The 19,998-nt window shown below is 29.0% G+C and overlaps 8 protein-coding genes across 9 annotated transcripts; 3 read left to right on the top strand and 5 right to left on the bottom strand.

Moving 5' to 3' along the window:
• Nucleotides 1-955: 955 nt before the first annotated feature.
• Nucleotides 956-3,298, bottom strand: LOC118066757 (DDB1- and CUL4-associated factor 12-like). The gene is made up of 5 exons (XM_035083061.1): nucleotides 2,359-3,298; nucleotides 2,055-2,285; nucleotides 1,585-1,869; nucleotides 1,351-1,516; nucleotides 956-1,273 (listed from the first exon to the last, which is right to left on the bottom strand). The coding sequence occupies exons 1-5, from the start codon at nucleotides 2,607-2,609 to the stop codon at nucleotides 1,118-1,120; spliced, it is 1,089 nt and encodes a 362-aa protein (XP_034938952.1). The 5' UTR covers nucleotides 2,610-3,298; the 3' UTR covers nucleotides 956-1,117.
• Nucleotides 3,299-5,015: 1,717 nt separating this feature from the next.
• On the bottom strand, nucleotides 5,016-8,273 carry LOC118066755 (DDB1- and CUL4-associated factor 12-like). 2 transcript variants are annotated; one of them, XM_035083059.1, is made up of 7 exons: nucleotides 7,974-8,273; nucleotides 7,574-7,806; nucleotides 7,033-7,488; nucleotides 6,729-6,959; nucleotides 6,346-6,630; nucleotides 6,111-6,276; nucleotides 5,016-5,872 (listed from the first exon to the last, which is right to left on the bottom strand). In XM_035083059.1, the coding sequence occupies exons 2-7, from the start codon at nucleotides 7,657-7,659 to the stop codon at nucleotides 5,717-5,719; spliced, it is 1,380 nt and encodes a 459-aa protein (XP_034938950.1). In that variant the 5' UTR covers nucleotides 7,660-7,806; nucleotides 7,974-8,273; the 3' UTR covers nucleotides 5,016-5,716. The 2 variants fall into 2 exon arrangements, with proteins under 2 accessions (XP_034938950.1, XP_034938949.1); XM_035083058.1 differs by having other exon boundaries at nucleotides 7,574-7,694; nucleotides 7,974-8,272.
• Nucleotides 8,274-8,306: 33 nt separating this feature from the next.
• LOC118066754 (U3 small nucleolar RNA-associated protein 15 homolog) lies at nucleotides 8,307-10,788 on the top strand. The gene is made up of 5 exons (XM_035083057.1): nucleotides 8,307-8,362; nucleotides 8,745-8,863; nucleotides 9,105-9,908; nucleotides 9,989-10,421; nucleotides 10,499-10,788. Exons 2-5 carry the CDS (start codon nucleotides 8,774-8,776, stop codon nucleotides 10,735-10,737), a joined length of 1,566 nt encoding a protein of 521 aa, XP_034938948.1. The 5' UTR covers nucleotides 8,307-8,362; nucleotides 8,745-8,773; the 3' UTR covers nucleotides 10,738-10,788.
• On the bottom strand, nucleotides 10,756-12,290 carry LOC118066756 (programmed cell death protein 7). Its single transcript, XM_035083060.1, has 3 exons — nucleotides 11,345-12,290; nucleotides 11,066-11,273; nucleotides 10,756-10,992 (listed from the first exon to the last, which is right to left on the bottom strand). The coding sequence occupies exons 1-3, from the start codon at nucleotides 12,156-12,158 to the stop codon at nucleotides 10,875-10,877; spliced, it is 1,140 nt and encodes a 379-aa protein (XP_034938951.1). The 5' UTR covers nucleotides 12,159-12,290; the 3' UTR covers nucleotides 10,756-10,874.
• Nucleotides 12,175-13,081, bottom strand: LOC118066758 (Tubulin binding cofactor A). The gene is made up of 2 exons (XM_035083062.1): nucleotides 12,729-13,081; nucleotides 12,175-12,527 (listed from the first exon to the last, which is right to left on the bottom strand). The coding sequence occupies exons 1-2, from the start codon at nucleotides 12,856-12,858 to the stop codon at nucleotides 12,301-12,303; spliced, it is 357 nt and encodes a 118-aa protein (XP_034938953.1). The 5' UTR covers nucleotides 12,859-13,081; the 3' UTR covers nucleotides 12,175-12,300.
• A 161-nt stretch (nucleotides 13,082-13,242) lies between these two features.
• On the top strand, nucleotides 13,243-15,267 carry LOC118066748 (uncharacterized). Its single transcript, XM_035083050.1, has 6 exons — nucleotides 13,243-13,429; nucleotides 13,513-13,654; nucleotides 13,734-14,092; nucleotides 14,171-14,267; nucleotides 14,329-15,172; nucleotides 15,263-15,267. Exons 1-6 carry the CDS (start codon nucleotides 13,296-13,298, stop codon nucleotides 15,265-15,267), a joined length of 1,581 nt encoding a protein of 526 aa, XP_034938941.1. The 5' UTR covers nucleotides 13,243-13,295.
• Nucleotides 15,268-15,291: 24 nt separating this feature from the next.
• LOC118066739 (ankyrin repeat and SAM domain-containing protein 6-like) lies at nucleotides 15,292-16,509 on the bottom strand. The gene is made up of 3 exons (XM_035083044.1): nucleotides 15,922-16,509; nucleotides 15,572-15,857; nucleotides 15,292-15,500 (listed from the first exon to the last, which is right to left on the bottom strand). The coding sequence occupies exons 1-3, from the start codon at nucleotides 16,332-16,334 to the stop codon at nucleotides 15,348-15,350; spliced, it is 852 nt and encodes a 283-aa protein (XP_034938935.1). The 5' UTR covers nucleotides 16,335-16,509; the 3' UTR covers nucleotides 15,292-15,347.
• Nucleotides 16,510-17,118: 609 nt separating this feature from the next.
• LOC118066738 (2-hydroxyacyl-CoA lyase 1-like) lies at nucleotides 17,119-19,998 on the top strand. The gene is given in 11 exon segments (XM_035083043.1): nucleotides 17,119-17,485; nucleotides 17,607-17,748; nucleotides 17,816-17,900; nucleotides 17,993-18,351; nucleotides 18,430-18,671; nucleotides 18,756-19,017; nucleotides 19,108-19,248; nucleotides 19,251-19,344; nucleotides 19,418-19,522; nucleotides 19,596-19,719; nucleotides 19,785-19,998. Coding segments are annotated over 11 exon segments (1,695 nt in total). The 5' UTR covers nucleotides 17,119-17,440; the 3' UTR covers nucleotides 19,881-19,998.

Raw genomic sequence — 19,998 nt, 5'->3', positions numbered from 1 at the left:
GTATGATGTCAAAATATAACAATTATCACAATACGAACAATTATTCACCATGTTCGTGGGTAGAATAAACATTATAGCATGATATATAAAGTAAATGGATGGCTGTAGAATAGTCTATAAATGTATTGTAAATGTGCAGATGTGGGTGGGCTAAAAAATTAACTTATTCCGCCCAAACTGAATTTTAGAATAACGTGACAATATAACAACGTATCATTAATATCCACCAAGAAACAATAATTATGATAACTGTATCGAACTTGTATGAGTAATTTTTAATTTATATGTAAAGATATTACTATAAGTTTGTATTATTTTATATTAGTATCATATCCTAGATTGTATTATTAATTTAGTCCTCTGAAATAATAAGTTCTTTTTAGTATTTTATTGACCATCAAAGGATAACGAGATACCTCGGATCGTTTTAGATAGAGTATACTTCAAATACTAAATTGTCACGCTTTCACAGCAGAATCTAATGTAATTATTTTAACCAAATAGTTTCATCTAATCTTATTTAAAGAAAAATAGTTTTACCAAAAATTTTAGTTTTAATTATTGATTTTTATGAAACATTAGGAATTAAGAAATGCCAGCTATTCTTCATAATAGAATATTTGTATTCAATATTATTTTATTTATTAATGAAAAATTCTAAAATATTGCTATCGGATATTAAATTTTTATCAATTGAAGACATCAATAATATTTTGAATGGGCAAAACATAGAAAAATATTTTTTTAAGAAAATAATTTGATCACAATAATTAAAATGTACAAATTAAGGATACACAAACTAACACCTAAATTATTTTAATCAAACGGAGTAATTGTTAAAATTCTTGAAAAAAAATCAAATTCAAAAAGGATTCAATAGAATTTAAGGATATACATTAAAATAAATCATGTATATGTATATATTATGATACTAAAAAAATTATAACATATCGTGTACCAAAAATAAATTATTTATACACATTGAATGATGACAATTATTAGAAAATTATACAATATTGCATAATAAAATCATTATTTAGTAACAATTTGTATAACAATTATAAATCGTATCGGTATAGAGTTGTACACAACAGTCACAGATGATTTTCTGAATGCATTACTGCCATAATCCAGCGTAACATCCATACAAACTTTCTGGAAAAGGTCCGCCAGCTGTAAATAATCGTGTACCGGATGCATCATAACAATGAGTATAAATTGCAGGTGTGTATATGATGTTTTCTGGATCGTTCGAGTAATCTTCGTCAGGTATCTGTAAAAAAAAAAACAAAAAAAAAATTTCATCATTAATGATGTTACTACTGAAAAAATTTCGAAATATTTACTCACGACATATCCTTTCGATGCTTTCAAAATAACAGTTTGATTCGAATTAATCGATGATTCCAAATATTTTTGAGCTCTGACATCGTAGAACATTAGCATCCCTAAACCAGTTCCAATTGTCAGAACTGAACCTTGAAAACTTGCAGATCTAATACCACAGCCAGTGTATCTAAAAATGAAAATGATAACAATAAGCATTGAATTTTTATTAAAACACTTTTTGAACTTTATATGAACCTTGATGGGATTTTTTTAATTAGCTGCAAGGTACGTGCATCCAATAGGAGAGTATGTGAACGACAACCAATAGCATACATGCTGTTATCTAGAACCGCTAAACATACACTTTCTTGACAATCTTGAAGTTCTTCCGATTTCTTTTGTTCAAAAGGTTCAGCCGACCAAATATTAATAAAACCATTTGGAGACAACGCAACAATTTCATTGTAAGCTTTGTTAAATGCCAGGGCACGCACTTTTTGTGTAGATTGACAGTCTTTTACGGACACTGGTTGAATGATTCTACAAAGTAATTAGTTTGATATTAAAAATATTCTCACCGTACTCTCTAGAAATAGTGGAAATAATGAAGTGCACTGCAAAATCAGTGAATATAATACAACTGATTTAAATAGTGGTTCAATTTACACTGTTTTATTTTTAGAGAATATAGTTTATAATAAAAATACGATCAACGTTTCTGATACCTATGTGTTGGAACTTCAGATTTATCCGGAGCAGTAGCAAGATTACTATTAATATGCCATAATGCCATTTTTGTATCTCTTGAACCCGATACTAAAAACTCATCATCGAGCCAACACATGTCAAATACCCAATCTCTGTGGCCACTCTCTCCTACACAAACGGGATCTAATGTTGGCAATCGATAGATTGCAATTTCGTTGCTATTTCTTGCTCCAGTACTCAATAGTGTCCTGTAAAATTCACACTTAGTGAAAATAATTGTCTATAAATTTAGTTATTATTAATATAAAACAAATGAAATACCGTGATGGATTTATTTGCACAGAATGAATTCCACATTGTTGTTCGGCCACTGGAGCTCCAGCTGGATTAGTCTGTCGCCCATGCAAGGACGGAATTTGATCTAATTTTTGCGTAGCTACATCATAAACCATAAGCTTATTGCATTTAGTACCGAAAACTACTTGTCTATCACTCAACCACTGCGAGCAAAATATTTTATTCATGTATTTCACACTAATTGGATATTCTTTTAATGCTTCGGGGGATGCCATATCGGCCACGCAGAATGTTGACAGAAAAGAGAGATTATAACAGAGCCTTTTTAATAAATTCAGTTGTCTTCTTAACTAGTTCGGTACTTATATACATTAGATGTGCTAGGTTCTCAAATTCGGATTTTGATTTTGTAGAAATCGGTGATGGTATCAAAGAGGTTTGCCGTATAAGAATAACAAGAAAATAGCGAGAGTAAAAGTAAACTAACTAAAATCGAACACAATACCAGACATTAAGGCTGTGTTATTTTAGTATAGTTATAGAAGAAGATAAGGAAATTCCATGTATAACCTTCAAAAAAATAGATTAGTACTAATGACCGGTATTATACTTTTTTTCACTATAGTTGTGTGGATAGTTCTACCTATTTGAAATAGAAAAGTAAACTTTTCATAGAGGTACAGGAAAAATACATTTATACATTGATTGGATTATAATCAAGATCTTTGAATCTTCCTAAACCTTCTACAACTCTACAGTGTCAATGGAAGTATTTCTTCTTCGTGATTAAGGTTCCCACGAGTAAAAATAATTATTACTATTATTATGTTCAAGATACAGATTAAGTAATTCAGTCTAAAGACTGAAATCCGAGTTAGAGTGTTGAGCGGATGATGATCTGCAAACTTAATTTAAACATCTAACAATCTTCTTGCACTATTTTAATAACAATTTTGTAATGATTGCATTAATCTGTTTACGTATGACGACTTCTCTTATCACAGGACGTTTCTTTTCACAGCAATAAATAATATAATCATGATAATATTTCTAATCATGTCAGTAAAAAAAGGATTTAAGTTCTCTTGAATAAAAACATAAATTTAAAATTGTATCTGAATAGTTGATTATCGTTTATTAATACAATATCAATGCTTCTCAGTTTTGAAATAAAAAATAAATGATTATTAATTATTCCAAAAGATATCGGAATTCAATACGATTATTATAGTGATTTTGTTTTATTGAATTTTGGAGAAATTCCGAAATTTATAATATTGTATTAGTCACTTTTATCATAATTTAATGTAGAGTGAATGCTCTAATAGTCGACTGATTAAAACCAATATTTGAACTATGTTTTACGTCAGTGTGAGTCAACTTTTAATGCATTGATAAATGGAGTAGCACATTGATGCATATTAAAGTTTAGTTAATCATATAAAGTTCAAGAACGTTTAATTGACAATCTTGTGAAGATTCATCGACTCAGTTAGTCATTGATGTAGTGTCTACTACTAGTACATTCACTCTATTACAAATTTTTTTTAATTTTTATAATCAAATATTCTAACTTGCAATGCTGTATGTGCATGTTTGGCACAATTACTTCTTTTCAATTTTGTTCGATCATTCATACAAGAAATGTGATACAATAACATACAAATTTTTAGTCATTTCTAAAAATCATTTGGTTTATATAAATAAAATTAGTTATTTGTAAAATTTCACACTAGGAACCAAGGTCTTAAAATAAAAAAATATTAATAGTCTTGTTCAAAATGATTAGAATAAATTAATTAGAGAATCGTCATGGTTAATAGAATAGAATAAGTTAATAATTATTATTTTCATAAAATAGGTTTCAATAATATTTGAAAACTAATTATCACAACTTTGACTGCCAACAGCACGTTATAAAATACTTTTAAAAATTAATACAGACCGTCATTGATTTTTCGGATTTACGAAATAAGTAGTATCCAAAGTTCCATTCCATCATAAAAAGCATAATATTTATTATGCTGAAATATTGATGACAATTTGACAAATAACAAAAGCAGATAGCGGTCAAAGCAATCTTTGTATTTAAGTAATTATTATTTTTACAGTGAATTTCGCTTTTTTTTAGTATGTATGAAAGAAAAACTATTTTTTATCGAAATGACATTATCTATTTAAATTGATGAAAATACTTAGATTGGTCTTAAAATATACATTACTAATAAATACTAGTAATAGTATAATTAAAATAACAAACATAATAAAGACAATTAAAAATGTATTCGACAAACATCCACAAAAATGTTCGATGAATTTAAATAACAAATAAAACGTTTTAAAATCATTTTAAACAAATTTAACTTTAATAACTCATGCGAAAAAGAAGAATATTAATATTATGCATCACAATGTTACTAATATATACATGTTTCAATTAAAAAACATGCAAAACTTTCAATTATTTCAAAATAATAATTATATTAATATTAACAATAACTTATCATTTTAGCATTCTTGTTGTTTACATCATCATACAGCGATACATAAAAAAATTTTGTTTAATGGTTTAAAAAAATTATGAATACGTTCTTTTTTCAATTCTAAGTTTGTAGTATGATAGATGATAGCCGAATAATTTATTAATATTTCATTATGTATCAATTGTCTATACTATCCAATAAATGCGTCATACAATCGAATTTTATTATGTGGATATAATAATCATATAATGTAACTATTGTAATTATTATAACATATCACAATGTCAAACCCCAAAGTCATTTTGTCGATTTTTTCATAATGTACGTGCTCGTTCTCAATAACATAATGCTTTTATAAAAAAAAAATTTTTTTTTAAATAGCTATCATCATCAATGATACTTTCGCGTATTTAGATTATAGAATTAGCAAGTTTATTTATTTTACTTTTTATCAGAATAATATCATCAGTATTATCGTTTAGTATATTTTACAAAATATCATATGAGCACGAGATAATTTTTATAAATAGCTAACTTCTTACTATTCTTTCAATTTGTTGCTAGAATCCATAAAATAATAAATAAAACACAAAATTAATATTTTTATAACATAAATTCAGTATTTTAATTTACACATTTGAACTAATTATTTTATTCTATCAACATTTAAAATTAATTTCGAAATTTCTAAAAGCATTTACGAGTATTTTTTTACACACGTATACTTAGTCAAATGAATTATGAATTTTGAGGGCCTTTAAATCATTGTGAATTGTAAAGTAAATATTACTCCTCACTGATTTAATTATACATATTATTAAGAAAACCTAACTTACAATAATAAAGTTCGTATCAATATGCAGTTGTGCACAACAGTCACAGATGATTTTCTAACCATATTACTGCCATAATCCAGCGTAATTTCCATACAAATTCGCCGGAAGAGGACCGCCAGCTGTAAATAGTCGTGTCCCGGATGCATCATAGCAATGGGTATATATTGCAGGTGTGTACTTGACATTTTGAAAACCGTCGATGTATTCTTCGTCGGGAAACTGTGGAAAAATAAAAAAAAAAATTATTAGTTTCTGAAAGAATTAAGAAATATTATTGCTAAATTCTGTGATTATTTATAAACATTTTTTTTGTTCGGGTTCAATTGACCAAACATTGATTTAGAACCAATTTTTTTTGTTTAATCAATTCATTAAAGGTTTAGTATGATAACAATAATGTTTAAGTCAAAAGTTGTCAAGGTCTAACAATTTTATTAATAGCAACTATTTCACTTACCACATATCCTTTCGATGCTTTCAAAACAACAGTTCGATTAGAATTAATCGATGATTCTAAATATTTTTGAGCTCTAACATCGTAAAACATGAGCATCCCTAAGCCGGTTCCAATTGTCAGAACTGAACCTTGAAAACTTGCAGATCTAATGCCACACCCAGTGTATCTAAAAATGAAAATGATAACAATAAGCATTGAATTTTTATTAAAAACACTTTTTGAATTTCATACGAACCTTGATGGGATTTTTTTAATTGGCTGCAGGGTACGTGCATCTAAAAGGAGAGTATATGAACGACAACCAACGGCATAAACGCCATCATCTTGAACTGCTAAGCACACATTTTCTTGACAAGCTGGAAGTTTTCTTGATATTTTTTGTTTAAAAGTCTCAGCCGACCAAATATGTATAAAACTGTTTAAAGACAATGCAGCTATTTCATTGTAAGCTTTGTTAAATGCCAGGGCACGCACTTTTTGTGCAGATCGACAGTCTTTTACGCACACTGGTTGAATGAGTCTAAAAAGTAATTAGTTTGATATTAAAAATATTCTCACCCTATGGTTTATATTAAAAATACGATCAACGTTTCTAAAGATAATTATTAATTTTAATACCTATGTGTTGGAACTTCAGATTTATCCGGAGCAGTAGCAAGATTACTATTAATATGCCATAATGCCATTTTTGTATCTCTTGAACCCGATACTAAAAACTCATCATCGAGCCAACACATGTCAAATACCCAATCTCTGTGGCCACTCTCTCCTACACAAACGGGATCTAATGTTGGCAATCGATAGATTGCAATTTCGTTGCTATTTCTTGCTCCAGTACTCAATAGTGTCCTGTAAAATTCACACTTAGTGAAAATAATTGTCTATAAATTTGGTTATTATTAATATGAAACAAATGAAATACCGTGATGGATTTATTTGCACAGAATGAATTCCACATTGTTGTTCGGCCACTGGAGCTCCAGCTGGATTAGTCTGTCGCCCATGCAAGGACGGAATTTGATCTAATTTTTGCGTAGCTACATCATAAACCATAAGCTTATTGCATTTAGTACCGAAAACTACTTGTCTATCACTCAACCACTGCGAGCAAAACACTTTATTCATATGATTCAAACTGACTGAATATTCTTTAAAAAGATCATGGGTTAAAATATGTCGTGACCCATATTCTTGATTAATCTTTCTCACTTCCTTAGTGTTCGTTTCACGAGCACGAACATAATCTACAAAGTTAAACGACGTTTTCAAATACTGTCGACTCTCCATTACGGTCTCTTCTTCATCGTCGCTAGATTCATAGCATACAAAGTCTTCTGGCTTGTCTGGTTTCCGATTCCGTTCCAAACGCAAAGCTAACCTGCAATAATACTCTTCGTATTATTTCTATTGTTACATTCAAGATATAATTAATTAACATCATTCAATATGCATGATCAACCTACCTACGAGTTCGACGTTCCTCTAGCCGAGTTAAGTTTGCCCATATGGGATGTCTTCCATAAATCCTCATTCTCTGTGTTTCTGCCATTGTGATGTTGTTTATTTTTATTATACAACTTTCTTCTGTATGAAAAGATGAATTTTGTTTATCTTTAGCTAATTACTTTAATTATTTTAACTTTTATACAATTGATTAGCTAACTATACTAGTGTTTCAACAATTAGTTGAGTTATGCTAAAAGTAACAAAAGAGAAAATATTAATTTAATTATACATATGTATATTATATTCAAGTGATTGAGAAAAGGGAATGTGATAGTAGGACCTAGATATTTTTATTTTTCCACAAAATAAACTATTTAAATGTTTAAAAAATTAAGTAAAAAATATTCAAATACTTACATATTTATTAAATAAAAAATTGGATTTATTGGCCTTGTCAAGCCCGTAGTATTCTTGGACTTTGAGACCTCTTTTATTGACTTCGACTTAGAGGCTATAAGCAATAGGTTTCAGGACTCCGTGGCACGTGTGTTTCGTTGCCAAAATAATATTTGTTTCACAAAGATTGTAGTCCTACCTTCGGAAATACTTTTCAATAACACTTTAATGTGCATGATAATCAAATATAATCACGGTCACGGAGCCCTAAATCGCACTAGGCAATCACCATCGCCATGTTGAGATGAGTTGCGTGCAATGGCAAGCAATGGAACTGAGAATAAAGCAGTGAGGAATAGCAGCACTGAGTAACACTGGGCAGCACTGAGCAACATTTTCCTTCCTAGAGGGTAAACTGTAATACAACATAAATGTACAGTTGTTGTAAATCCATAAGCAACGTTTTTACGTTATTCACAGTTCTACATTTTTTGAAGCAAAGTACTCTAAAACATTATCAAATAACCTTCGTTTATGTAACGTTGCTCATAAAAACTCATTCAATTCTTGGATTCAAATATTTTAACGGTTTATTTTGAATAATTGTTTTCACAATTTTCCATGTGTTTGTGATATACAAGAAAATAAACAGTTGGTGATAGTTTGAAATTGAAAATAAATATTCAATAACATCAACAATAACTACTTGGAAGTTATATTATCCAATAATCTTCCTTTTAATTGCTTATTGGACGGCATCTATACTCACGTCATGTCGTTGCTTGTTTACAGCTGATATACAAATCTAAAGTCATTCAATTATGGCTTCGTTTAAGAAAACAAATACTAAAATCTATGCTAAAGTTAAAGGTGAACTTACAGAGGATAATATTTATTGGAAGAAATATTCGGTATGTTCAATCTTATTATATATTAAATTATTTTAAATAAATATTTACAATTTAAGGTTATATCTTATGTTTGAATCACGTGTGTATATTCTAACCTCAAATATTTGAATAAAACTTTATTTTGTTTTCAAAAAATATCATTTAAAACATTTTGGAGTATAATTTTTACATTAAATTAATATTAATTGTGTGAATTAATTAATTAAAATAATTTTCATTAAATGTAATTCAATTATTTCAGCCACCAATTTTACTTAAAGAATATGGTCCAATTGATTACATTGACTTTTCACCAATTGAACCTCATTATTTTGCGGTCACATGTTCAGTTCGAGTTCAAATTTACAACCCAATAACTAAGCTTGTGGAAAAAAATCTAAACAAATTTCAAGAAGCAGCCTACGGAGGATCATTTCGTCCCGATGGAAAGCTTATTTGTGCTGGTGGACAAGAGGCAGTCATTAGACTTTTCGATGTTCATAACAGAAGTCTTCTACGATTATTTTCTGGTCACACAGCCGCTGTTCATAGAGTTTTTTTCACAGCAGATGGACATCATTTAGCATCTTTTTCTGATGACAAAACTACAGCATTATGGGATATACCAACGGAAAAGCAATTAATAACTTATGCTGATCATACGGATTACATCAGAGCGGGTGCCATTAGTCCAATTTCTCCAGATATCTTTGTCTCTGGAAGTTATGACAAAACTATCAAAATGTATGACACAAGAACTAATAAAAGTACATTAAGTGTCAATCATGAAGCTCCAGTGGAAAGTGTTATATTTTTGCCATCGGGTGGAATATTTATTTCAGCCGGAGGCACAGAAATGAGAGTATGGGATGCTCTAACAGGAGGTAGACTTTTAGCAAAAGTCTCTCATCATCATAAAACTATAACCTGTCTCACAACAGCATCTAATGGACACAGAATATTATCAGGATCTCTAGATAGGCACGTCCAAATTTATGACGTTTCAACTTACCAACGAATCCACACATTAGATTATCCGAACTCAATTCTTAGTATAGGCATCAGTGTGAGTAGAAATCAAATATATATTTGTAATAATTGTTGTAATCATAACTGAATGAAGTAAAATTCTTTTTTTATATACAGAAAAATGATGAAACGATCGTTACTGGAATGGTTGATGGTATGATTTCGGTGAGAAGAAGAGAAGATGATACAACAGCTGCTCCAAAAATTAAAAGGAAAAATAAGTTCTTTAGGCGAACAGGACCCAATTTGCCTTCGATTGATGTGGTTGTTCCTAGTGAGAAGAAGGAATTAATGTCGAAATATGATGCATGTCTAAGAAAATTTCAATATTCCAAAGCTCTCGATTGCGTGATGGTTACTTATGTGGTGAACAAATTACCTCACGTAACAGTAGCTGTTCTTCAGGAACTTACACGACGGCAAGGCTTACAACAATCTTTGGCAGGCAGAGATAGCAAATCTTTGGTTAATATTTTGAAGTTTCTTATCAAGTATCTTGGAACTCCTCGATTTAGTCGAATTTTACTTCATGTTACTCAAGTCTTGATAGGTAAATAAATTTTTATATTTTATTGATATTAATAAAAATTTAAAAGTAATTTATTTATAATGAATGATTTTTTGTAGATATTTATGAAGATAATATTGATGAACTTGATCCAGAAGTAATAAAATTACTCACAATATTGGAAGAAAAATTGAGAGAAGAACAAGAATTGATAACGTCAATGACAGAACTTCAAGGCATACTATACATGTTGTTATCTGGAGCAGAATCTAAAATTGAATCTGTGATTGCAAAAGAATCGCAAACCCTAGAGCCGTCCAGTGCAGCTCAGAAGAATTTAATATTAAGTATTTCTTAATAAAAAAAAATTTGTAAATATTTTTTAAAATATATTTAATAGTATCAAATATTACAAATATGCTGCAAATTTATTTGAAATAAGTTGAGTATAAAAAAAATTCAAGTAAATACGACTGTTTAGTTTCTTAAAAGCAGTTATTTTTTCTGCTTAAGATATCGCTCCCAAGGTGAAGAAGATGCAGATGATGGCATTACCCATCCTATTGGAATACGGCTTCCTTTCTTGTAATCTATGTACCTATCCCATAAAAATCTGAAATCAATCATTTTTTAAGATTACTATTTTATTATTTTTTCGAATCCAATTGTAATACTCAGATAATTACCTTGTCATTACTAAATCGTTAATATTTCTGTAGGCTGGATTGAAGGATGTGAGTTTTCGACCAAAGATAGCAACTTCCCAATCATCACAATTATTTTTCTTTCGTTTTGCTACTACATTTTCTTTATCATTTTTGAGCATTGCTTTTAAACCTTGTTCTTCAATGGCATATTCACGATCAAGTTTGGACCATTGCTCGGTTAATTGCACTATATTAAAAAAATTAAATTTTCAGTACTTAGAGTTATAAAAGGATTTGCAATTTTTTGTTCCGACTTACCAATTATGTTTTCAAATGATTGATCAGCAGCTGATGATAACTTCTCACCTCTTGCTCTTGCATTTTTTGCTTTAACATCTCTAAGATTCCTAAGCTCATTTAAAATCGCTAAATATTTCCTAGCATCACTTTTTTTACCTCTTATATCTGACAATATCATATCAGCATCTTTAAGAAAGCTTTCTTCTTGCTTTTCTCGTTCTATAACATTTTGCTTTTCGCTAATCCATGCATCTATTGCTGTATGTAATCGTGATCTTTTTTCGAGAATAGATAATTTTGTAGCCTGCCATTTATTTCGTGTATTTTTTTCTCTCACTCTTTTCTTTTTACGCTTTTCTATCAGCTTCTCAAAGCTACAAATTTTTTCTGCCTCATCTAATTTCTTGGATAATTCTTCTATTTTTGATTTTAAAGAATAACATTCATTCATTTTTTCGTGCCATTGTTCTTCACTCAATTCAATTTCATTCTCTAAACTCGAAATCAATTCCTTCAAGCTTTTAGTCAAATCGTCAATTAATAGAATACATTTCTTCGTCTCTGCAATACCTAATCTTTTGATTGGTTTTTTTCTTTTTAATTGAGAAACAGATGTATTTTCATCAATAAAATTTGTAATGAATTGTGCATCCTTTATCCTTTGATTTATTGTTAAATCATGAAAGTTTTGTTTATTTTCGTGATAATTTATCAATTCAACATTTGGTGGTTGAGACTGTTGATACGTAGGTGTTGGATAGCCAGAATTGGAATAAAATTGAAGCATATTATAATCACATGGTGAATTCCGTGAGAAATCACTATTGTACATGGCGGTTATTGAATTTAATCTTGTGTACTTAGACTAAATTTAAATAATACCTTATCGTTATTTATAAATTAAATTATGCGCCTATACTTTCAGTTATTAATAAATGCGCAAAAATGTAAAGTTCGTTTAATATTTAAACAACTTATGCAGTTAACAGTACATTACTGTCCTTAGGCAACTGTTCTTCTGCTTCTTCAAGAACTTTTTCAGCCTCAATGTACACTTCTGATTCTTTCAAGTCTTGCTCCGTTTCTAAAATTTTTTTTAATTCTTCATAAGCTCGCATTAAACGACGTTGACAATCAGGAACCATCATAAGAGATTCTTGAAGAACTTCTTCTTGTTTTCTAATATCGTGCCCATCCTTGCCTATAAACAATATTAAAAAATCAATAAAAAATTTATAATTAAATAGCATTGAAAAAATTTTGAATAAATCAATCTATCAGAAATCTTTTTATTAATAGATTTATGATGTTTTAGTAATGCTAAAAGAGTCATTCAGAATCTTCAACCTTTTGGAGTTTTTACCGCAAAAAACAAGTTATGACCTACAATTTCGTTAATTACCTTGTTCTTTATACTTGTTAATTCTTTCTTGTTGTTGAAGTGCTTCTTTTTCGTACGTAATCTTTTCTTTTGCTAATCTTTTAACAACTCCAGTTTTAATCTTTAATGTACGTAGACGAGGATCAGACATTTTTTGATGAATGTCAAAAATAATTATTAAGACGTGATAACGTTGATAGAAAGTAGTAAGATCTATACAGAACTCTACTTAGATAATACCTTTTACGAGCTGATGATTAATAGAAGATTATAAAAAAGGAATGATTTTCAAGATATTTTAGGTTATGCATGAGAGTTGTTTTTACCGAATATGCCAATTTGCACACTCCTTGAAATGTGATCAAATATGGCAAAAAAATCGCTCCCTCCTGCCCTCAGTTACTAGCGCTATGGTGTTGATCAATTTATATATTTTTTTTGGCATAAAAAGTATCCATAGTGTCAGCACCAGTCATTTCTGATTAATCAAAGATAGCGTCTTTTTGATTTCAAAAATACACGACCATTATTCAGAAAGAAAAGCCGTCGATTTAAAGTAAAGAATTCTTTTAAGAAACTAATTTTATAATGGCTCAAAAATCATTAAATTTATTCATTAAAGGAAGAAAAAAGCTGTGTTGCGTTACATGTACAATTAATGTTTTAGATGTACGATGTTCATCAGCACAATCATTTTATCATTGTCAGATATTGAGATGCAGGTATTTTTAACCGTCAATTTTAAATAAATATCAACAATTTTTGATAGAAACAATTAAATTAATCATTGAAAAAATATTTTTAGATTACTAATGGCTAGTATTGAACATCAATTTATCATTGGATCTCCTATACCAAAAAATACACAATGCTTCTACGTAATTATAACAACTGATTTCTATAAAAGTAGATTATTTCAAAAGGTCACTGATGAGTTAAATTTAAAAGTAAGTATTTACAATTTATTGAATCAATTCAACTGATATTGAATTATTATCTGTACATTTAATTGTAATTTATTTTTAGATTTCAGAGCCACAGCCAGTGACTCAACAGGCATATATAAATTGTTTAAAATACACAATTGACTTCTATATAGCACCAGACTGGAATAAAGTTGCCAATTTATACCTTGAAGGAGAAAAATTTTGGGCTGAAAAAGAAAAATGTTCAGCTATCAAATACAATATTAAATTGATCTCTCCTGAAGGATCTGACTCTGACAAAATTTCTTTAGAATTGACTTCTTTAAAAGCCAAGCTCTTTTCAGTGAAACTTCATCATCTTTGTTTACCTCATTCAGTGATTGTAGATTTTACAGCTGGACTATCCGACTTTATTGATGTATCTCTATTTGATCAGCCAAGAGTTTCTGTTCTTCCCAGGTAAAATAACTTTAATCATGATAAATAATAATAACAAAAAAATTGTATGTGTAATTAATTCTAACTATTTTATTATAGTATGATAAAAGGAAGAGTATTGTACATATTTAGAAAAATTCCTCCAACTTGTCCATACAAAAACTGGGTTGATATGAGGCGTCATTGGAAGAACATGGTATGGACAAAATTTTTTTCATAAAATTACAGTTTATTAAAATTTTTTTAATTGATTTCAGTATGGCTATCGATTACCAAAAACTGATGAAGGAATCATATATTACGAAATTTATTTCCCTATGTTTAAAAAAAGTTCCAAGCCTACGACTTTTATTTATCCTGATTTATGTATAAGATGTGATTTAAGTGAATTTCAAGAACCAAGTGATGATATTATTAACACGTTTATCGAAGATTTTAATAATATTATGCCTAAAATTGGTGCTTCATATGAAGAAATCCAAGAAAAAAACGATAATTATTCAACAAATTCTAAGTTATTGAAAATTCATAATGATCAAATTGGCACAAAAGATGATACAAATATTGTGGAATCTGCAGAACCAAAGTCTGATAATGTTCAAGAGTTTAAGAAACCAACTCGACTTTCTTCAACAGCATTTGAAAGACTTAATTCTCGAGGTATATCTACTCCAATGTCTCCAACGTTTAGTATGTTAAGAAAAAGATCTTCCAGTCCAAAAAAATTATTGAACTTTCCCAATCTAAAAAAAATGAAAGAAGTACATGAATCTTATAAATTAGAAAATCATCAATCTTCATCCATGGTTGACAATCATACACACGATAAAGCTTTTCCTAATTTCAATAATCCTAAAAATAGAATATCATCTCCACCAGTATTTTCAAAAGCTTCTTTCATTTCACAAAAAGAATCAAATTTTCAAAATATTTTTTGTAATTTTTTTCATAGTAGAAAAAAGAGTGTAATGCCGGGACAAAATACCGATTCGAAAAACGCAAAAGAAAATTTAATGCTACAATTTGATAAATCAAACATTGATAAACAAAATTTTTCATCATCTGTCATAAGTGATGAAAAAGTTTCTTTCGATATATTCGGTAAATTAGATACTAATAAAAAAACTGTTGAAAAATTTGTCATTAAAAGTAATTTTATTTAAAAAAATATCATGTTTATAACATTATTAGCGTAAAATGGTTAATTATAATATAAAATAATCTCAAAATACTATGTATATAAATATTGATAAATTTGATAATTACTTTAATAATACTAGTTAAACTCATTGTTATACAATTGAATAGGCTTGAAACGTCGGTTACATTCTGCAATGACTGTTAATATAATATTGCGATCAGTCTTTTTTTCAATTCCAATCTCTTTCAAATCATTATCAGTAAGGGTTAAAAATAAATCCACGTCAACCTAAATTCAATGAAGAAAATTATTAAACAAGTTCACTGTTAATTATTAATTGTTAATGTATTATTTAATACCTCTTGTTCCATGAATAATAAAGCTAAATGGCTAAGACCAAAATGTTGAAGAAGATTCATCAATTTTTTGTCACGTGAGTTAGTTCTTAGAATTTTTGTTGGTGGTGAATCATATGAGATTGGTAGAAGAGTATCATCTAATCCCAGCAGAGAATCGTCTAGTTCATCCGAAGAAGGAAATGGTGATTTTACTGGACTACACTTAGTTACATCAACAAAATTATTACAATCCTGCTCATCATCTACTAATTCAAAGCTCAAATCGGGTGGTCGATGTAATTTATACCTGAAGCAGAATTATTGAAATAATAAATTTACCAAACGATTGGATCTATTCATACTTTACATACTTTGGCTGAAATGATTTATTTCTTTTATGTTCAGGAGTAGAAGTAGTAGGAGCTGGATCATCTCCATCTTCTTGGATCATTGGTAGAGAATAATTACCCATTACTTTAAAACTTAGTTCTTTTCTATCCGGTGATTGCAATAATGCAGAGTAGGAATGATTATTATTTTTATCAGGTACAATTGATTGAAGACGACTTGGTGAATTAAAAATATCTGCTACTTTAGAATAATTTTCAAATTCTTTTATATCCATCATAGTTGATTCCAAGTTGATAATTCCTTTAATTTTAGGATCACATTTATTTTCATGGTCTTGTTGATGTTGAAGATTTTTTGGTTCTTCTAATATAATATCATTCCATTGATTGGTTTTAAGTGAATCTTTATACAATAAATCCATTATTTCAGACATTTTTCTTTTATTAATAAATATTACACTTTTATAATTACACTGATTTTTTATATTTTTAGTAACTTTGCTAACTTGTTGTGTAGACGATATAAATTGGAGTCATTAAACTTAACGGTCGAAATAAATAATTTGTTTACCTTTTTCATTAGATGTATACTAAATAGGGATGCCGTGTTTTGACCTCGATTTTCCGAAACATCGATCTTTAAGTAATGATAAATCGATTCATTTGAATTGATCTTTAACAGTTGATTAATCTGAATCGATTTTTAACAATCGAAATCAAGAATTTCAAAAATTTTATTTCAACTTTGAAGTTGATACCTACTAAAGACTATAAAAAATATTCACTAAGAATAATATAATAGCAGATTTAAATATCTATTTTATATTTGTAATAATCTTCTTAATGAAGTTTATTCAATTTTGTTTACTAAAGTTAACTTTAATTTTGTTTACAGTAATTATTGGTTAATTGAAAAAATGATTGAATTTTTGGACTTTTTTCTGAGAAATAATGGTTAATTATCAATTCTGATGATACAAAATTAATCAATTTCTGTATTTCATCACATCTCTTTTTACAGATTCATTAAAGAGAAAAACAAGCGATAAAAATTAATTAGCATGAGTATCAATGTGTATTACGATCGTTCAAAAATAATAAACATGAACAGGATTAGCTTGCTTATGAATCAAATATGAGTTTCAAGTCCAATTTTTATCATTTGCATAGTCATGTAAAGGAAAAAGTTTAATATAAAATGAATCCTTGGTAAGAAATTCATTTTGTTTAAGAGTGTCATTGTGATGAGACAAGACTGATAAATAATCTGGTTTGTCAAGTTACTCAAGAATTCAACTATCCTGAGCTTTTTGTAGTCGGCATTGATTTGTCGTCATGTCTTCTATCAAGTGATTATTTATGTAATTTATTTAATAAGTTATCAGTAATGTAAAAGGATAAAACGTGATTCAGCGAATGTTAAAATCAGTTGGACATAACCTCCTGAGTATTTCACATCATTGAGATATTGGTTATATTTATTATAAAATTATAATTGTTTAATAATTTATAACATTATATCAATATCAATAATATTAAGATGACGGACGGCAATCAAATCATGGCTCAGGCCCTCAAAAATCAGGTACGTTTTGAATTGATAATTTAATAACCACTTAAAACAGATCTGTTTTAAGATCTAGAAGACAGTAACTTGAGTTACTGTTTTCTTATTGATGTAATTTTCCAATTTTATTTTTTTTTAGGGTATAGAATATGTTTTTGGAATAATGGGACATCCTGTTATTGAACTGAGTGTATCTATGCAAGCTGTTGGACTTCAATATCTGGGATTTCGAAATGAGCAAGCTGCTTGTTATGCTGCCCAAGCTTATGGATACTTAACAAGTAAATGTTTCGTTTTTGTTGTTTAGCATACTATTTTAAGTATTAATCATCTAAAAATTATTAACAGGAAAACCAGCAGTAGTTTTATGCGTTTCTGGACCAGGTTTGCTGCATGTCACTGGAGGTATGGCGAATGCACAAGTTAATGGTTGGTATGTAGCAAACCAAGTTTTATTAAAATACAGTGTAATCAATGTAAATCAATAGTATTCCTAAATTTTTTGAATTTTTTTGACGTTTATAGGCCTTTACTTGTCTTGGCTGGATCATGTCCTGTAGATCATGAAGGAATTGGTGGATTTCAAGAGTATGCTCAAGTTGAAGCTAGTCGTCCTTATTGTAAGTATGCAGCTAGACCACCATCAGCTGCTCTTATACCACTACATGTAGAAAAAGCTGTACGGTTAGCAACATATGGTCGACCAGGAGTAGCTTATTTAGATCTACCTGCTACTCTTCTCAAAGAACAAGTTCCAGAAGACAAAATAGCTCAAGTCTTACCATGTCCAGAACCACCAATAATTTTTCCATCATCGTTATTAGTGAAAAGAGCTGCTGATGTGCTTATTCAAGCTAAACGACCTTTGGTAATTATTGGAAAAGGTAGTTAACAATAAATTATATTTTATGAATTTTTTAAAAGAGACAAAATACATTACGATTATTTTCCAATTAAATTAGGAGCTGCATATGGCTGTGCTGAAGATGAACTCCAAATGTTTATTAATTCAACTAATTTACCATTTTTACCAACTCCAATGGGAAAAGGTGTTATTTCTGATTTGGATCCACATTGTGTTTCAAGTGCAAGAACAACTGCTTTACTTCATGCGGATGTTATACTTTTATTGGGAGCTAGATTAAACTGGATGCTCCATTTTGGTCGACCTCCACGATATCAAAGTGACGTTAAAATCATACAGGTTCAACTATTTCATGATCTGTTGATAAGTATAATTAAAAAGTTTATTAATATATAATGGAAATTTTATTCAAATTGAATGCAGGTAGAGATATGTGCAGAAGAATTACATAATTCAGTTACATCAGAAGTTGCTATTCAAGCGGACATAAAACCAACAGTAAAATTTCTAACAGATGCCCTTCAAAGCAAGAATTTTTATTTTGGTCAAGAAGAAGACTGGTGGACTCAATTAGAAAAAGCTGGAAGTGAAAATAAAATGAAATTACAGCAATTATCATCAGATATATCAGTTCCACTGAATTATTACACCGTTTTTAAACATATTCAAGATGTTTTACCTACTGGTATTTTATTGCCATTTACCAATATCGTTATTGAAATTAATATTTTAAAAGTCAATAATAACTATTTCTTAATTCTATTTACATTTTTAGACTGTATTATTTGTTCGGAGGGTGCTAATACAATGGACATTGGTCGATCTATACTTTTAAATTTACATCCTCGCCATAGGCTTGATGCAGGAACATTTGGAACCATGGGTGTGGGTTTAGGATTTGCAATAGCTGCAGCATTAATTGTAAAGATTTTTCTCCAAAAAAACGAGTTATTTGTGTTGAAGGAGACAGTGCATTTGGATTCTCAGCGATGGAAATTGAAACAATGTTCAGGTAAGCTTAATGTACTAATTTGATAATTCAATCTATTTTGAATTCTGCTTAAAAAATTATATTACAATTAAAGGTATAAACTTCCGATAATAATAATCATAGTTAATAATAATGGAATCTACGGAGGTTTTGACAAAGAAACCTTTAATCAAATTCAGAATCAAGGGCCAACAATATTGTAAGTTTATTAAAATTACGAATTAAAAATACTTTAATTAAATTAATCATTGAGCGAATATTTTTATTAACAGTACTCCACCATATTCACTGTGTGCTGACGTTCATTATGAACGAATGATGGAGCTTTTCGATAGAAAAGGATATTTTTGTACTACTGTAGACGATATTCAGAATGCAGTAAAGAGCTCTTTAAAGGTAAAAAAAAATTACCATAAAAAAAAATTACTTACTAATGGAATCTGTTGTATTCTACCTCATAGGTAACAGATGCACCAAGTCTTATAAATATACTAATCAATCCAACTGCTGAACGCAAAGAACAAAAATTCGGGTGGCTGACAGAATCAAAGCTTTAATATTATATTTTTATGATAGATGATTGTTGAATAATGGATAAAAGTTTGTACTAAATTTAAGAAAATATTTTTATTAAAAAAAAATATAATATGAAATCTATTATATATGAAAATAGAA

This window comes from Chelonus insularis, unplaced genomic scaffold (genome assembly GCF_013357705.1).
Source record: "Chelonus insularis isolate UGA/USDA-ARS -01 unplaced genomic scaffold, ASM1335770v1 contig_354_pilon, whole genome shotgun sequence".
NCBI lineage: Eukaryota > Metazoa > Arthropoda > Insecta > Hymenoptera > Braconidae > Chelonus > Chelonus insularis.
Note: the sequence above shows the minus strand (reverse complement) of the source record. Positions and strands in the feature narration are given on the sequence as shown.

What these genes read in the sequence shown, in the direction of transcription:
- LOC118066739 (XM_035083044.1), bottom strand. Translation starts at nt 16,334, where the DNA reads ATGTCTGAAATAATGGATTTATTGTATAAAGATTCACTTAAAACCAAT. An exon ending in AATAAATCATTTCAGCCAAA is followed by an intron (nt 15,858 to 15,921) that starts GTATGTAAAGTA and finishes ATTCTGCTTCAG; the next exon opens with GTATAAATTACATCGACCAC. An exon ending in TATTATTCATGGAACAAGAG is followed by an intron (nt 15,501 to 15,571) that starts GTATTAAATAAT and finishes CATTGAATTTAG; the next exon opens with GTTGACGTGGATTTATTTTT.
- LOC118066755 (XM_035083059.1), bottom strand. Translation starts at nt 7,659, where the DNA reads ATGGCAGAAACACAGAGAATGAGGATTTATGGAAGACATCCCATATGG. An exon ending in GAGGAACGTCGAACTCGTAG is followed by an intron (nt 7,489 to 7,573) that starts GTAGGTTGATCA and finishes GTATTATTGCAG; the next exon opens with GTTAGCTTTGCGTTTGGAAC. An exon ending in TCTGAAGTTCCAACACATAG is followed by an intron (nt 6,631 to 6,728) that starts GTATTAAAATTA and finishes ATTACTTTTTAG; the next exon opens with ACTCATTCAACCAGTGTGCG.
- LOC118066756 (XM_035083060.1), bottom strand. Translation starts at nt 12,158, where the DNA reads ATGTACAATAGTGATTTCTCACGGAATTCACCATGTGATTATAATATG. An exon ending in ATCATTTGAAAACATAATTG is followed by an intron (nt 11,274 to 11,344) that starts GTAAGTCGGAAC and finishes TTTTTAATATAG; the next exon opens with TGCAATTAACCGAGCAATGG. An exon ending in AACGATTTAGTAATGACAAG is followed by an intron (nt 10,993 to 11,065) that starts GTAATTATCTGA and finishes GATTGATTTCAG; the next exon opens with ATTTTTATGGGATAGGTACA.
- LOC118066754 (XM_035083057.1), top strand. Translation starts at nt 8,774, where the DNA reads ATGGCTTCGTTTAAGAAAACAAATACTAAAATCTATGCTAAAGTTAAA. An exon ending in TTTATTGGAAGAAATATTCG is followed by an intron (nt 8,864 to 9,104) that starts GTATGTTCAATC and finishes CAATTATTTCAG; the next exon opens with CCACCAATTTTACTTAAAGA. An exon ending in TGTTACTCAAGTCTTGATAG is followed by an intron (nt 10,422 to 10,498) that starts GTAAATAAATTT and finishes GATTTTTTGTAG; the next exon opens with ATATTTATGAAGATAATATT.
- LOC118066757 (XM_035083061.1), bottom strand. Translation starts at nt 2,609, where the DNA reads ATGGCATCCCCCGAAGCATTAAAAGAATATCCAATTAGTGTGAAATAC. An exon ending in GTGCAAATAAATCCATCACG is followed by an intron (nt 2,286 to 2,358) that starts GTATTTCATTTG and finishes TGAATTTTACAG; the next exon opens with GACACTATTGAGTACTGGAG. An exon ending in AAGCATCGAAAGGATATGTC is followed by an intron (nt 1,274 to 1,350) that starts GTGAGTAAATAT and finishes TTTTTTTTACAG; the next exon opens with ATACCTGACGAAGATTACTC.
- LOC118066758 (XM_035083062.1), bottom strand. Translation starts at nt 12,858, where the DNA reads ATGTCTGATCCTCGTCTACGTACATTAAAGATTAAAACTGGAGTTGTT. An exon ending in TAACAAGTATAAAGAACAAG is followed by an intron (nt 12,528 to 12,728) that starts GTAATTAACGAA and finishes TATTGTTTATAG; the next exon opens with GCAAGGATGGGCACGATATT.
- LOC118066748 (XM_035083050.1), top strand. Translation starts at nt 13,296, where the DNA reads ATGGCTCAAAAATCATTAAATTTATTCATTAAAGGAAGAAAAAAGCTG. An exon ending in AGAGTTTCTGTTCTTCCCAG is followed by an intron (nt 14,093 to 14,170) that starts GTAAAATAACTT and finishes ATTTTATTATAG; the next exon opens with TATGATAAAAGGAAGAGTAT. An exon ending in GGCGTCATTGGAAGAACATG is followed by an intron (nt 14,268 to 14,328) that starts GTATGGACAAAA and finishes AATTGATTTCAG; the next exon opens with TATGGCTATCGATTACCAAA.